The 16,683-nt window shown below is 39.4% G+C and overlaps 1 protein-coding gene across 6 annotated transcripts in view; it reads left to right on the top strand.

Moving 5' to 3' along the window:
- The window catches only part of TRAK1 (trafficking kinesin protein 1), a 134,698-nt gene that overhangs the window by 62,055 nt on the left and 55,960 nt on the right, over nucleotides 1–16,683 (top strand). For all 6 annotated transcript variants that reach the window (XM_030444195.1, XM_030444196.1, XM_030444193.1 and 3 more), the window contains one exon: nucleotides 874–1,068. Coding sequence is in view for 4 of the 6 variants with exons in the window: in XM_030444193.1 (XP_030300053.1) it covers nucleotides 874–1,068 (195 nt within the window). In the remaining 2 variants the exon portion in view is untranslated. The remainder of the gene's footprint in view (nucleotides 1–873; nucleotides 1,069–16,683) is intronic.

Raw genomic sequence — 16,683 nt, 5'->3', positions numbered from 1 at the left:
AGGTCTTTTAAGTTGAGTGCCTTGTTAGTCAAGTTCTAAGTTGTTCTAAAGATGAGAGATTTCTGTCTCTCTGTGACCCTGTGCCATGTTTGGCCATCCATATGGTGAAGTTTGGAATTTTCCGTGTTAAAACTTTCCACTCTCTTTTATCCTAATTTAAAACTCCACTCAACTTTTAATGATAATATTTTTTGCAGGTTTTGATAGTTGTTAGTATCCGGTTTTTAAAACTGTGTGCAAATGTGATATATTTGTGAACAGAAGGACTGATATTCCAGAATGCAGGTCAAGATAGTGTCGAAAGGTTCACTAAAAGTTCTTGCAGCCAGCTTTACCAGTGCATCTGAGGTGTGAACTGTGACACTGTTTGCTATTGCAATCCTGAACTTCTTGAGAAAAATCTGCCAGCAGCGAAGTCAAAAAAAATAGTGTACTCAACTGTGGTCAGACCTAGTTAAGAACATAAAACTTGCAAGCTAAAATAATCTGTCAAGTCAAATTAAAAATGTAAACTCTGTACGTACTAATCCTTTCTCCATACCCAGATTCTAACTTCCTGTCTTGGGCAATGCTCACTTCCTCCCTATTCTTCCATCACCTTATTCATCAATAGATGAGTCCCTGCTTCTGGACTTTTTGTCCTGGTTGGGCTTTTTGTCCTGAAGAGCATACTCTTGTATTTTCTGCTAGTAAATATGCCATTTGGGGATCTTTTATGTGAGTAATATCTTCCCATATGGTTAGTGTCCCCAGGTGTTTTACACATACAGAAGAATCTTGCTGGTGCCAAAACAAAGTGACATAATTGGTAGTTTGTTTGTATAGTACTCAGTTTAAGGTGACTAACAGAGATTGTCCTCTTTCTCTTACCAGATGTGTGCAATAGTACCAATCTTCCTGAAGTTGAAATCATCAGTCTACTGGAAGAGCAGCTGCCTCATTATAAGCTAAGAGCAGATACAATCTATGGTTATGACCACGACGACTGGCTTCACACACCCCTCATTTCTCCTGATGCAAATATTGACTTAACAACTGAGCAAATAGAAGAGACCTTGAAATACTTTCGTAAGTCAAAAATTCAGAAATTGTGCTGAGGAATGAATCAAATAGGGCTGTTTTTGCAACCTCCGAAGTATCTGTGCAGTTTGTTATAATTGTGGAAGCAAGAGAACTGTATGTGATTTGTTGCTTTGGTCTTCAAGTTTGTGATAGAAAACAAGGGAAACATTTAGTCAAAACCAGCAGTTGCATTTCTAATCTGTGTATGTACCTCTGCACACTATGAAGTATTGGTGAAATTGAAATACTTCTTTTTGCTTTAGATCTCTCTGGCAAGATACTGAAACTTTTGTATATAGACGATACAGAAAGCTTAGACCTGTTTCCATATTTGCTTATTTTGAACAGGTTCTCAGACACATTGCACAGTTGTCTGGGGCACTGTGTGTTGGCATCACAACATGACATCCAAATAAATTTTTTGCAGCTTATGCTTCTAGGAAAGCATAAGCTCTGGCTACAAAAAAACAGACTTCAAGCATTTGTTTGATATGGCTTGTCCTTTCTTTCTTTTGTTCATTCTGTTGGGAAAAAAAGGTACTTTTGTGCCTAGAGAGAAGTGTGTATGTTGTGACTTCCTTGGTTTTCATTCTTTTGTTTGAGCCTGTAGATGCTTTTATCATGGTGAAAGCATTCATATCTCTCTGAGTTCTTACACTGTGTGTATTGACTTAGCTGTGCAGCTAGGGAAGACGTCTGCGACTCATCCTCGAGTTGCTGATTACTGAGTAAGGTTATAATTAAATTACTTTTCCTCCCTCCCCCCGTGGTTTTATATGAAGGTGCAATTTCCTTGCATTTCTGCATGTATTGGCTGTTAAAATAGTCTACAAAATATCAAGCCAAAAGGTTATATGCTAAATCTATAGTAGTTAGACTTGCATAGGAGTGGATTGTATAGGTTGAGGTTGTAGTAGTAGATGGATATAGGTAGATGTTGAGGCACTTTGGAGCTTAGAAGGGATGATTACAGGGTTTCAGCACAACCTTTGCAAAGATGCAACTTCTGTATTTTGCAGCACTTGGAATTAATTTAGAAAAAGGAATATTGGTAAAAGCACTAAGAATATCAAGAACTGAATTTTTTACTGCAGTGCTTCAATAGAAGCATTAAAATATTTAGCAGGTAGCTTATTATGCTCTTACCTCCTGCCACTCAGACTAAGTGGGAAAGGGGAGAGGTGAGCCAAAACTGATCTCTGGAATTATTTGTAGCACAATTCCTAATTTTCTATCAGCCATTATTAGTGTTATACTGGTGCAGAAGTTGACTTAATGAAGTGTTTTGAAATGCCGGATTTCCAAAGTCTTTACTAATTAGATTAGTACTGTCTCATGAGTAAGATTGTGTGGGTTGACTGTTGCAATAACCATGGGAAAAATGTTTTGCTGGTGGGGCAGGGAAGGCAAAATTCCACCTGACCCACCATCCATCATCCATCCTGACTCTCCCAGCTGGGACGTGGGAGGTGTCACTTGCAATTGTGCATGACTGTAGGAATGGATACAAAATGGATACAAGAGGGGAATCAAATTGTTGTAGCTTCCTGTAACTGTGAGTACTTAATTTTACCCAGTTCTTAGTTTACAAGCAAGATGACTGCAGCTTTACCATGTGCTGTAAATAAGTTTTCATCCAGTCAACTGGCTTGAATGAAAAATGTTAGAGTATAATTCCTGCCACAACCTATGTTTTCTGCTTTCGTTGTTTGTTCAGTTTTTTTCATTGCTTTGATGATAACTCCATAAAGAAGAGGAACAGAGTAAGGAGAACTTAGATGAAGAGAAGTTTATTCCTTACTACTTATATATAGACATGTGTATGGATACTAGTTTAAGAAGTCTAACCAAACTTAGTCTGAGTCCTAGTCTGATAATCTGAAAACTGACTTTACCCTATATACAAGAATCCAAAATCAGCAAAATTTGGCATTTTTGGAAATTACAACATTGATTGTAAACATCAGTTTATGGAAAAATTAATTGAAATAGTATTTTTATGCTTAAGTTGGCAGAAAAGTCCTGTGGATGTTACCATCATCACTTTGGAGACTGTTTTCCAGGGTGTGGCTGCTTGCACAGTGATTCATTGTCGGTGTTGCAATTAAGGCACTCCTGTACCTGTTTTGTTTGGTTTTAAAACCTTGGCAAAGCAAATTCTCTAGCTTGGCTACTGGAAAGTTTTGGTATATTCTGATACAATTTTCACTATTTTCAAAACAGTATCTTTGTGGTCTAAGAATTCCCTAGGTTTAGTCATAATAAATAATAAAAATTAAGTTTTATAATCTGTCAGAGTTTTCCTGAAAGAAAAATTCATCCTCTTGTTTGCAGAAAAGTGTTTGCTGCAAAATAAATCAGAATGAAAATGTATTACAAATGCAGGTTGTTGCTCTGCCTTCTCCAAGCTTCCTATGGGCATGCAAAGATAATGAAATAAAATTAATATTAGAGCGTGAGCTAGCACAGAATTTTTAGGTCTGAAATAAAGTCTTTTGGTTGTTTGTGTTCCCTGGTGTGTTGCATCCATCAGCATTGAAACCAGGGTGTAATAGGGAGGGAGAGATATGTTTTGCCTTTATTCAGGAAATGTTTACAGACTGAGACATACTGCACAGTAAGGGGGATATTTGTGTGTGCTTTAAATATGTAAATATTCCGCAGCATTAATACATCTAAATTGTCTTTTGTAAGGCTCCCTGATATTTAGGGAGAGAGCTTATTGGGAAGAGCAACATCTTAGAACACCTCACCACCCAGTAAAGTGTTACTGCTTAGGTTGGATGCAGTCTGAAGGGTGACACAATGGTAACAGCCTTGTACTGTAACCCATTGTTTTAATGGTGTTAGGTCAGGGCTGTGAACAACTGGAATTAGGGAAGGAGTATGCTGTATGCATCTGGTACTCTGTGGGCTATAATTGCATTCCAATCCCCCAGCCAAAAGCAGCAGAGGTTGATTTTGGGGGTTGGTAATTGAGAGCAGCTTTTTATCCTTCTGCTGTAGGTTTTGAAGACATTGTGGGCAATTGCCATACTTTGTGATTCTTTAACCTCTGTCTTGTGTGATCCGTATCTCCTTCTCTGTCCCAGCTCCTGTAAATTTTGAACTAAACAAATGTCTGAACCTTTGAACCTCAGTACTAGATTACTTAAAGATATTTGAAGGACCACAGAAGTACAAAAGTAGTTTTCTAAATTTTTTTTTTAAGTATGTATATATGCATGTATATCAACATATATAGTGTATGTGTATCAGTGTACAACTATGTTATTAATTATCCTTTTGAAAGAATTTTAAAATATAGTGACCAAATTTTATTTCTCTACTCTAAATAGTTCTTCAAATGTGTTTTTGGTTATGTCTTGTATAGTGCCTGAAGCTGATTAAAAACATGGCAAACTTAAGCCATGTAAGCAAGATGGTTCTGAAGATAAATGCCTTCTAAACTGTACTGTCATCTTTATTTGTTCCCACTTTAGAATAGGAACATGACTGGGAGAAATCTCACGTGTCAATAAGGTTATGTAAAAAACTCTGATTTTCAAGCTCAGACCAAAATTTTTAAGCACCCAGAAAACAGTGCTCGAGTTCACCACGGACTGTCTATCTTTGAGAACTGTATTTAAAGAGATTTTTTTTTCTCTTTAAAATGTCATTTGTATATGAATTTTATTACAATTTCTGTATTGAGCACATGCACTTACATGTTCACATATACCTATTGTGCTTTTTGCAATACATTCTCATTATCCATCTGGCATTCTCATTTTTTATAAAACAGGCTTTGTAATAGGGAACTTGTAGTACTGCATCCTGCATGTCAGTGTGATTTTTAATTTCTGAGTAATACATTTATATTTAATAAGAGAGGCTCTGTGGTTGTTTGGATAGTCGGATGTCTCCAAAGACCATTATCTGTAAAAGAATTTAAGTCACTTGTAGTGACAGTATTCTCTAGAGCGAGCTCCTTTGTGTTTGCATTTGCTCCCAGGAGACAACCTATGAGAAATATTACTTCCAGGAGTGATTCAGCATGTAAGGTAAACAGCATCTGCATTGCTCTCCTTTAAAGTAGAAGCACTGAAATGATGGAGTTTCCTGAATGCCCAACAACTCTTGGTGTGTTACCAAGCTTCTACATTTTTCATCCAGTTAAAAAGTACATAAGAAGCTATTAATGCTCACATATACTTGTTTTACTGTGACTGAACAGGTACTCTTTCAGGGGACAGAGAGAACTAGGTTTCCCTTTTACCATAGGAAGCATGTAACAAGGAAACACTCTAAAATTAAGAAAATAGTCTGTCATTTTTGAGTGAAAAGAAAGTTGTCTTCTGTGGATAGCAAAATGAAGAGAATATAACTGCTTTTGATAGAGCCACTGTCTTAATGGACATCTCCACTTCGGTTCCTGTTTTGGTTTGGTTTTGGTGGGTTTTTTGTGGGGTTTTTTGTTGTTTTTTTTTCTATTTGTTTTGTGGGGTTTTTTGTTTTTGTTTTTGGTTTGTTTGTTTGTTTGCTTTTGTGGTTTCTTTAGGTCTCCTTGAGTTTGTATATGCATCCTTAATAGAGTATAATGACATATTAGACCCTACTGTAAAGGATGCATGGAGTACTACTGTTCTCAAACATAACTTGATAATCCCAAAACGCCATCTGTTCTTCTATTATTTCTCCTCAGAATATGACAACAAGCAATGAACAGATGTACTAGAAATTGAAGCAGGAATGTGGATGGAGGAAGGGAGAGGTTCAGTGCAAAGATAGAATAGGGAAAACACTGTAGTCTGGGAAGGTTTTCAGCAAATTATGTTCTGTGGCATGTGTATGAAGAGAAATTATAAATTATACTAGTTAGTTTACTGAGTTTCAGACTAACAAGACTTGTTATATAAAAGTCTGTACAAGGTAAGTATTTATGCTACACTCATTTCTTGGATGCCTGAGTGCTGTATGCTAGTGATCTACACTTTAATGCTGCATCCTGAAAGGAGGGGTAGCCAGGTGGGGGTGGGCTCTTTTGCCAGACGACTTTCAACAAGACAAGAGGGCACAGTCTCAAGTTGTGCCAGGGAAATCTAGGTTAGATATTAGAAAGAATTTCTTTACGGAGAGGGTGATCAAGCATTGGAATGGGCTGCCCAGGGAAGTAGTGGATTCTCCATCCCTGGAGATATCTAAAAAGAGACTGGATGTGGCACTCAGTGCCATAGTCTAGCAACCGCAACGGTGGTAAAAGGGTTGGACTCGATGATCTCTGAGGTCCCTTCCAACCCAGCCAATTCTATGATTCTATGATTCTGTGATCTTTCCTGATTCTCAAGTTTACTGAACTTGTTCTGCAAAATCTTCTAGCTCTGTGTAGTTGTTATAACTGAGTCAAGATGAAACTTACTAAAATAAAAAAGCAATGAGATTTTTTTGAGGGGTGTGGATGTGATGTGCATATGGTGATTCCAGTAATTACTGAAAACCTTGGTTTTCTGTGGAGCACATCTCTGTTCTCTGTTGGTAAATCAAATTTACAAACTAGTTTTTCTTAATACTCAGATGTTACATTTTTGCTTATCAGTACTCTTTTTGTAGACTTAGATATATGTTGTAGAAGTTGCAACACAAGATATATCAAGTATAATAATGCTACAGATCTATAAAATGAGCTAAAATTGCTTCTCCAGTGCCATGTTCTGATTTGCCAACTTTATGCTGGTACTTGATTGATATTTTAATCTTTACAGTTCCAAAATTTCAATTTCTGAAACCTTTTTGCTTTCCTGGTATTTTGCAGTAACCAAGGACTGTTTTCCTATTGTTGAGTGCCTCACTACTATTTTTACTGTGGAAAGCAAATTTTGTTTAATAAAATTTATTTATTTAAAAAAGTTCCTCAAAAAATGCATCCTTATTGCTCTGAGGCTAGTAATGTTCTGCCATTTCCAGGAAGACTTCATACTGCTTAATCTCCTCTTAATAGAATGGAGGATGTGCATTGTGAGATACCACAACAAAAGCTGTGGTCATGCCTAGTGGAAGCTGTAGTCAGGAAGAAAACTATGTGCCAAGGGAAAGTTTGGATCCTTTTTGTTAAATCTCCCTCCAACCTCCGTGAAAGCTTTTAGGAAAGGTGTGCTGATTGCAGTCTGCTATTTTGTTCCTATGGACTCTTTTCATACAACTCACTGGTTTTGAGTTGATTCAGAGTTATCTTTGGAATTTTAAAATCTAGCTTTTAACTTTTAATCGTATTCTGTTAGCCTTCATAAGGCTTGCACACTGATGTTGTGCCTGGTCTGTATGAGCATGCAAGATTTGAAGTCTGAGCAATTAAGAAGGGCATTTGATTTCTGAATGAGTTATGAAAAAAATGCCGTGCAGTTTTTGGATTACATGCTTGTTTATAGCTAGTGAGTGGTGCTTGTTTATAGCTAGTGAGTGGAAACATGGTAAGTTTCCCTCTGTGTTGATCCATACAGGATAAGACTCAATAATGACTCTTAGCTATACTGCTGTGGCTTGGTAGAGCAGATTTTTCTCCCTTCCTGTGGCTTTTTGTTTTTGAGACCCTCCATCCAATCTCCAACCACAAAGGCTGGCAGTCACAAAATCTGCTTGGCAGCATCACCTGAGAATGAACAAAAGCCTTCTTAACCTTTGCATTTATTTTTTTTTTAAAGATATTGGTAGAAAGATGAATATTTAAATATCCAAGCATTTAAATTCATTAGTAATTTTGAGGTGGGCACTTAAGCTATAACCTGGGATATGTGGTGCAGAGAATTAGTTCTTAAGATTTACTTGGTAATTGGGATATGAAATCTTCATGTTTGGATAACAGTACTTTTTGTGAGGAACTTAATAGCATGCTAGGGCTGTGGCTGTATTTTTTTTGCATTCTGAAACTCCAAAACATATCTTCGTCATTATTTGCTTCACATGCTTCAGACTAAAAACGGAGACAGTCCCTGCCACACTACCAAAATAACCAATCTGACCCTAAAGCATAATCAAATAAATTAAATGTCATCTCATCTCACCAGTGCCATTAGAGTCTTGAGGCAAAGTGCCTTTTCAGCCAGTCTAAAATGTGCTGTGTGAGTGTATGATACAGCAAAATGGCATTCCAGCTCCCTGCCTCCAGATTAGGGCTCATCAAGCACCCTTTTAGCTGGTGGCTAAGAAGAGTCCTATTTAAGAGCCAGAGCTAGAGCACAGCTCTCAGCTTAGCTACCAGAGGCAGCCAACAGACCCAGCTCTTTGCTTGGGACTCTGGGTTCCTTCTTGGGAGCTTCTGTGGACAGGTTCTGGGCTCATCTGGGGACTCCTGGGAACCCTCTGAGAAACTTGAGGCTATCTGCTGCTGCCTGGGAAAGGCAAGGTAAGAGAAGCCACAGGTTTGTGGGGCTGAGGAAGCTCTGGTGGCTTCTGAGAAGCTGTCATCTGTCCTTGATCCAAAGGTGGTGCATCATTGCAGATGCTACTGTTTAGGGATGGTCAAGCACCTTTTTAGCTGATTGTTGGGAGAGAGTCCTACATAACAGCCAGCTCTGGAACATGGCTCCCAGTCAGCTAACAGATGCAGCAGTTTGTATAGAAGGGTGCAAAGAAGGGATCCTCAACTGAGTTTAGAACATCCTAAAGCTTCAGATATGGTGGTGATGTTGCCACAGGGTGCATTTGCTAGGTTTTGGAGCATCTGTCCCACCAGGACAGACTTGAACCCAGACAGATTGTCAGAGCACTGCAACTCCCAGGCTGCAGGGGTTGCCTGGACCTCTGCCTGAGGAGATGAGACACATAGGATGAAGAAGGAGTGAGACACCAGAGGATTGTGCTCCCATCCAGAGCTCTCCCAGCACTGACAGGCTGGAGACATGAGTCAAGAAGAGCCTTGTGCCATTCAGCAGAGGGGAGTGCCAAGTTCTGCATCTGGAGAGGGACAACCCTATGTGCTAGCACAGGGTCTGACTGGATGGAAGGCAGCCTTGCAGAAAAGGACCTGGGGGTTCCTGCTGGACACCAAGTTAATCATGAGCCATCACTGTGCCCTTGCTTCAAAGAACGTCAATGATACCCTGTGCTTTATGAGAGGGAGTGTTGCCAGCAGGTGGAGGGAGGTGATCCTTCCTCTCTGCTCAGCACTAGTGGGGTCACACCTGGAGAGCTGGGTCCACTGCTGGGCTCCCTGATTTAATATTTCTTCATTGTAATGCAGCTTGCATTCCTTTCACCTCCCAGGAAGCTGCAGTCATGACTGTAAGTGGGGTTTTTTCTTCCTTATTATAAAAATGGGTCATAACCATGCTACTGTAATATTTTTGTCTATCCAATCAAGCATGATGTTAAGCTCAACTTCATTTTACAAATGTTTTTACTATCTCCTGGGAAGATAAAACCACAAGAAAAAGAGATTGTAGTTTACATTTTTTCAGGTGGTTAACAGCTTACAAAATCTAACTCTTTAAAGCTTAGCTATTCTTCATTTCGTTATGCTGGATAGGCATGTGTTCTCTTAAATGTCCAACTTTTGTTATCATGGTCTCATTTATAGTATTTAAATATGCCAGTGATGCCTTAAACTATGAGGCTGATTTTGCAGGTAAGGTGCTGAAGACCACATCAATTTTTATTTTATTCAAATGCAAGTATAGTACTTTTCAGTAATAATTCTGGGGGAGAAATGATCCTTTCATGTGCAAAGTAGGTTTTTGACCTTTTGTCCTTTAATTTAATCTGTCTCCCCATGTCTCGTGTTAAATAATTTTGTTTCATTGGGGAGCATTTAGGGTCTTCTCTGTATCAGAAGAGTCTTTTGCCTGTACCAGGTGAGGTCAGTATTCCCTTATGATTTTCAAATGGGACCAGCTCTGTCCCATGTATAGGAAGCATCTGTACATTTTAAAGCCCTGGACAGTAATTCCATTATGATGGAGAATTAATCAAATCTGAAGCTCCCATTTTTCTAAATGCCAATCCTGCAAGTTGCTGATACAGCGCTTTGCTCTGGTTCCTCTACTTTCTGGTTAAGCAAGCCACAGTGACTTCTTGCTAAGCAAAAGACTACACAGGAAGAGATCTTTGTCCTAAGTTGCAGAATTATTTGCTCTTACCACATTGGCAGTCTTAGGATGCAACTCCTGTTCAGTATTCTTTTAGAAGCTCAAACAGCAGTAACCTTTCACTGCAGTAAAAGTGACCCCAATTTAGAAATAACAGAATGCCAGATTGTCCTTGAAAATGACTTGAGCTTTTTAATATTCTTGATTTCCTTTTCAATGCTCTTCAATAACTTTTTCAAAGTCAGTTAAAAAATGTCAGTTTGCAAAGTGTTGTGGCAGCATCTGACTTAACAACACACATTGCAGAGTAGCAGGCTGTACAGCTGCTCCTCTGCTAAAAAGGACTCCAGACAGTGTTAATGGCATGGTCAGCTTTTCCTGAGTAGTGCAACTGTAGAAAATAATGAAAGGATATTGATGTTAATTATCTGACATCCTGATGTGATGCTGTAGCCAAGAGGAAAATGTCAATCATATGGCGGTAAGATGCTGTTACAGCTGGCATGGAAAATACTCCATCCAGCTCTCGTGTTCAGTTACAGAGGATCCTCCAGAACTGGAAAAGGTTGGAGAACCTGTGAACTGGAACATTTCATTTCTAGTGATACACTCTGCAGTGTATTCTTTGATATTTATTTACCAGCAGGGACTTGCTGCTGCTGGTTCATTTGAATTCTTGAGTATGGCTGGGTGCAACTTGCTTGAGAGAGCATGTTTTATGTGAGTTGCTTGAAACTGTCTTTCTAAAAAAACTCTCTTCAAACAAGCAAAGGGGTTTGTGAGGTTTTTATAACCTGCTTAATTTTGGAAGACCATTTTAGTTTTTACTAACGGCACAATCTATTGTGGCAAAAGGAAGGAGGAGAAGAGCTACTGAGTTTTCAGACCAACTTCTCTGCCTAAGAAAACCTCTTTGTAACTGAAATCTTAAGGAATGCTCAGTCTATCTGATCAGAGTTGGCTACCAGAATTCTTAGCAGTCTGTATATTTTGCTGTATGGAGAACAAATAACAGTATTTTGATTTTTTTTAAAAAAACAAAAACAAAAGAAACAAACAAAAAATCCTCATAGAAAATTAGAACAAAATCAGCAGCTGGAAGGGAATGTTACATGGATGTGCATAATTGTATTAGCTTTGGAATAGGAAAAAAATAAGTTCCTTATAGTAATAGAATCATAGAATGGTTTGGGCTGGCTCATATACTTCAATCCTCTTGCATGGGCAGGGACACCAGGCTGGTTTGCTCGAAGTCCCACCCAACCTGGCACAGAATGCTTCCAGGGGTGGGGCATCCACAGCTTCCCAGGGCAACCTGCTGCAGTGTCCCAGGCCAAACAATCCCAGTTCCCTCACCCTGTCTTCATATTAGAGGTGCTCCAGCCCTCTGGTCATCTTCATGGCCCTCCTCTGAACAAGCTTCAATAGCTCCATCTCCTTCTTGGCTGGGGCTTCAGAGCTGGACACAGTACTCCAGGTAGGGTCCCAGGGGAGGGGAGAAGAGGGGAGAATCACCTTCCTTGGACCCTGCTGGCCATGCCTCCTGTGGTGCAGCCCAGGGTATGGTTGGCTTTCTTGGGCTGTAAGTGCATATGGCAAGCTCATGCTGAGCCTTCTGATTAACCACCACCCTCAAGTCCTTTTCTTTGGGGCTGCTCTCAGTCCATTCACCTCCCAGCCTGTAATTGCTTTAGATTGCCCTGACCTATGTGTAGGACCTTGTACTTGACTTTATTGAGCATTTTAAGCTTGACATGAGCCCACTTCTCAAGCCTCTTGAGGGTCACTCTGGATGACATCCCTCCAGTGTGGTGATCAATAACCTAAAATCTTCTTTAAACTGAAGTTCCTATTAACTTTTAGGCAAGTAATGCACTAATTGCCCAGTGGAATGTAGTGTTCTAATATGGAGCTGTTAATACACAGAGGTTTAATGTTTGTAGAAGCAGTCCATCAAAACAAAATGCACCATTCTGGTTAGTTTTACATAAAAATTTTCCAGCTGTAGGAAGGAAAAATAGAGCTGCAGAGGTTGAAAGAGGGATTCTGCAAGTATTCAGCTTCTTTGTTGGCCTGGTCAGACTTCCCTGTCCAACTTTACAACCCTTCCAGCTCTCAGGTTGTAGAGCTACAATTTCTCATAAAATTAGAAGGGTGCTTGAGTCTGTATACTTGGATAATATAGTATTCTGTCTGTTAAGGGTTTTGTCTTCATGCTGGGAAGTTCATGCTCTTATCCTATCTCTCCAAGTCTTCTGAGGAGTTGTGAAATTTCTTGACCACACACTGCTTTTCTCCAAAGAAAGTTAATGCCTTTCTGGATCACATCAATGTTTCTAATCAGCTCTAAGAAAAAAGTCAATTACAAACAACAACAACAACAACAAACAGAATACCACCAACCCTACCTTAAACTTTTTTTATCCTGGCTGATTGTAGGAGTGTGAGAGAGTAGAGATGTGCAGGGGGAAGACGATGAGAAGAAAATTCTGGCATGTTGGAGCTTTTCTTTGTTCTAAAATGTCAAGAAATAAAAGGGAGGGGGTACCTGCAGCAATTTAAGCTGGTAGCCAGTTTTCATTCTTTGTATTTGAAATGCTTGTTTAATAGCATTACCAGGCAGAAATGATCTCTCGGACAAAAATAATACAAGTGGAACAAATAGTTTATGTGCAGAGCAATTGAGTTAATGTTGCCATAGGAACCTTTATGTGTCTCTGACAGTGTTTTAACAGTGTAGCCTTAATGGCATTTAATAGCATGTGCAGTTTGTGCCTTGTGAGTATCAATAACTGAAATTCCGCAATACAGAGCTAGGGCTGGAGTGCCTTGTTACATTCCTCTGATTAAGATAGCACAGTGTGAAGGCAGAATGATCACAGTTGGCAAAAGAGTCAATATATATTAATGTAAATATTTTTTTTATTTACTAACGGGAAGTTCATGTACACTTAGTATATTGCCTTGACATACATATTGAGTGTACTAAAAATCTGATGACTGAAGTGAATAAAAAAATAATACAATTCTTGTCAAAGGAAAGCAATTTCTGTTTTTCAGTCCTTTATTATCTCAGTGTGTGTCTTGATTTCAGGGTGGACCGAAGTTAGCTTGATGCAAAAGCAATGGCTTGGGGTAGTCTTTTCTCTTCTGTGAGGAATGGTTTTGGTCTTTTCTATATGAAGCTAGAAGTTAATAGGCACAACATTTTTGGCCTGTAATTGGGTATGGAGGGCAGAAGCGAAGACAAGAGCCTTAATTTTGCAGCCAAAGCTCAGGTGTAGGCTGGTTTGTTCAGCTCTGGTTTGCTTTGCATTTTATGCTTTTGCAATTTTAATATTCTATAAATGTTGGGAAGTGCCAGTGAATGTGCTTGTTCTACATACCAGAAGAGGTTGTGCATCTATCCTAGAAGAGGTTGACTATTTTATTTGGACAGCTCTGATTGTCCATCTGGAGTAACTGAAGTACAAACATTGTATCTCTTCGTCTGGAGCCTGATTGCTACTCCTTCAGGAGAGCTGCAGGCATTGGCCTCAGCTGTAAGACAGGCTTGAGGAGAAGGGACAGGGACATGACTAAAGCTAAACAATAGGAGTGGTTTAGACTTGTGGACTGTAGTTTGCTGCTGAGCCAGGAACATCTCATAGGGCCAAGGGGAGGAAAGAGCTCTAGGACTCAGTCTCTCTGATTTTTAAAGTTCACAGTGATCTGAAACCGTCTGCCTTTGTTCCTACTGTGTAGGAACTTAATTATTTTGTGTAATGAAAGAAGTTCAAAGGATCTTATTCTGTGGTAGTTAAACTAAAGAAGTAAATGGATGGAAGCCCTTAACTACAAAATCATATAATAAAAGAATGCTTGAGATTGGAAGGGAACTCTGCAAGTCATCCAGTACAATACCCACACTCAAGCATAGTTCCCCAGAGCAGATTGTGTCAGTACTCAGTCACCCTCCCATTAAAGAAAAACAATAATCTTGTGTTCAGGGTGAACCTCCCATATTTCAGTTTATGCCCATTCCCTCTGGCCTTACCACTGGATACAACTAAAAAGAGCCCAGCTCTGTCCTCCTTGCAGCCTCTCCAGATATTTATATCCATTGATGAGACCACCCTGAGCCTTTTCTTCTCCAGGCTGTGAACAGTCCCAGCTCTTTCTGCCTCTCATAGGAAGGGTGCTCATGGCCTTTGCTGGACTCCAGTATGTCTGTCTCTGTATTATGCTCTGAAGCCTAGAACTGGACACATTGCCAGGTGTGGCCTCATCAGTGCTAAACAGAAGGGAATCCTGTGCATATTGCTAAACAGATTACTGTAGGACAAACACAGTGATTTATTTTATTTTTATTTGCTGGCTTAGAAACGTTATTTTCCAGTGAAACAATGCACTTGCAAGCATAGCTGTCTTAAATTTGGCCCTGGATGGGAAACTTTCATAACCAATTGACACTGACAGTTTTGTGGCAGATGAGCAAATGGGGTCTGTTCATCTGTGGTTTCAGCTATCAGTATGTAGCAAGGCTGTGGTAATTCCCAAGCCCAAAGACACTGCAGTGATAATTTTTTATATCAGTGAAGTTGAATACTAATATGGTTGCAAAACTGATGTATTTTTCAATCTGTGTAGCTTGACTATTCCTTACGTATTTCTGTTACTGCAAAGTGAAGTGGTGCCAATTAGGGGCTAGAGTAAGTGATAACAGCCTAGAAAAGCCATACATGAGAGGGAGCTTATAAAAATCTGCAAAATCATGAGCAATTGGAAGGGAAACTTGAAACTGACCTGTTCAGATTTCCAGAGCTGGAAGCATCAGTTTAAAATTAATAGGAGTAAGACGCAAAGCAAAAGGTGAAGTTTTCTTATAGCATGAATATTAGTTGTATGGAATTCCTTGCAAGAGGATGTTGGAGGTTCTAAAGATACACAATGGGCTCTAGAACAGATGAGTAAGTCCTTCAAGAATTGCTAAGAGTAGAAGCTGCATCTGTCTCAGGCTGTATCCAAAGATGGAAAAAATCAGAAGTCGGGAGGGCAGCTGAGGGAAATACTGGCCAGTTCTCCCTTATCCTCTCCTGGCTTTTCTGCAAATGAAGTCTTGGGCTGAGCAGACACCTCCTACATCAGACCCAGTTTGGCTCTTAGCTTGTGTTGTTAACATACATCACAACTTAATCTATCCCTTTGCTTCTACTGGTGTTCACAAAGAAATGCATTTCCCTAAAAAAGGAGGATGAAGGGGTAAGGAATATGTGGTGGTTAACACAAGATGTATGTCAATCCCTTTGTTAAGTTTACCTGTGACATGTTTTTTGCTTTGTTCATGATGATTTAATACTTTCTGTTCTTCAGACAAATTCTTTTCTAATAGCTTAGGAACAATCTTAATGAATGCTGCAAAATAAAAGGTGGGTTTTTTTTTTTCATTTCTGAAACATTGAACACAAAGCTTGACCAATTTTGTGTGATGGCCCTCAGCATTTTTAGGAATAGAGTAGTTAAAGAATGTTCTAACCCCTTATTTTTCACTGTGAAGCTTTAGCATGATTGAGGAAAAAAAAGGCCAGTGGTTCATGAAGGGGACAAAAAGTAGATATATTTTAGCTTTATTGCAGGGGGAAATGTATTTCTGTCATGAGTTTTCAATTTTTTTCATTTTTTTTGCTACTTTTGCAGTAATAGTATGCATAAAGGATTCTATTATATCAGCCCAGAATAGTGTAAAAAAGCAGTAATGTAGTTTCATTTTTCCATGGGGAAGGTAGGCTTTTATCTCAAACCGTGTGGAGGAGGAGTAGTAATGGACTAGATTTTAATTATTAATGTACAGCATGTACCAAATGAATTGCAGTAGCATGATGCTGTTGTTCTGGGAGCAGTCAGCAGAGAGTTGTATCATCTTTCTGACCAAGGATTTCTGTTTCCAGTAATGGAGGGATACTTCTAGTCTGTAAAGCTAGAAGCAGCAAAATGCATTTTCTTCATCTCTGCATCGGTTTTGGAGCCAGCTCGTCTCCATGGCAACATTGGTAGACTGAAAGAGATGTGGAGACCAAGGAGGAAAGGAATGATTTAGAAACAGCCAGGAGGTGGTGTGTGTCCCCCACGTCAGCGCATCAGCCTTTTGATAGGATGGTTTTGTTAACACCCATCCTGGGCTCTTGTGCAGAGCTTCTTTATTAGAGCAGCCACCAGGGCATCTGCTCCTCCGTTCTGCATCCTTTTTCTATTATTTTATTTTATTTTCATTTTTTTCCCAGATACACCTGCCACACCCCTTTTTATTTTAGCTGCAACCTCACTGAAGATGTGCAGATTCTCTTCAGCTTTCTGTGAGCTTCCTTGGCAGTATGGTATTTTGTAAAGGCAGGAAGGCATGGCTGCATTTTCACTTGACCTTAGCAGCGAAGTGAAAATCTCGTCTATGTTGCTGGAGGATACTGACTATGCAGAAATTTATTGAAGCAGATTATTATGAACTGGACTGGTATTATGAAGAATGCACAGATGGTAAATATTGCTTTCTAGTCTCTTGTTGCAGGATTCCGAGCTTGTGAGATTG

Source organism: Calypte anna, chromosome 2 (assembly GCF_003957555.1).
Source record: "Calypte anna isolate BGI_N300 chromosome 2, bCalAnn1_v1.p, whole genome shotgun sequence".
NCBI lineage: Eukaryota > Metazoa > Chordata > Aves > Apodiformes > Trochilidae > Calypte > Calypte anna.
The sequence above is the reverse complement of the archived record's forward strand: the minus strand, read 5'-3'. Positions and strand labels throughout refer to the sequence as shown.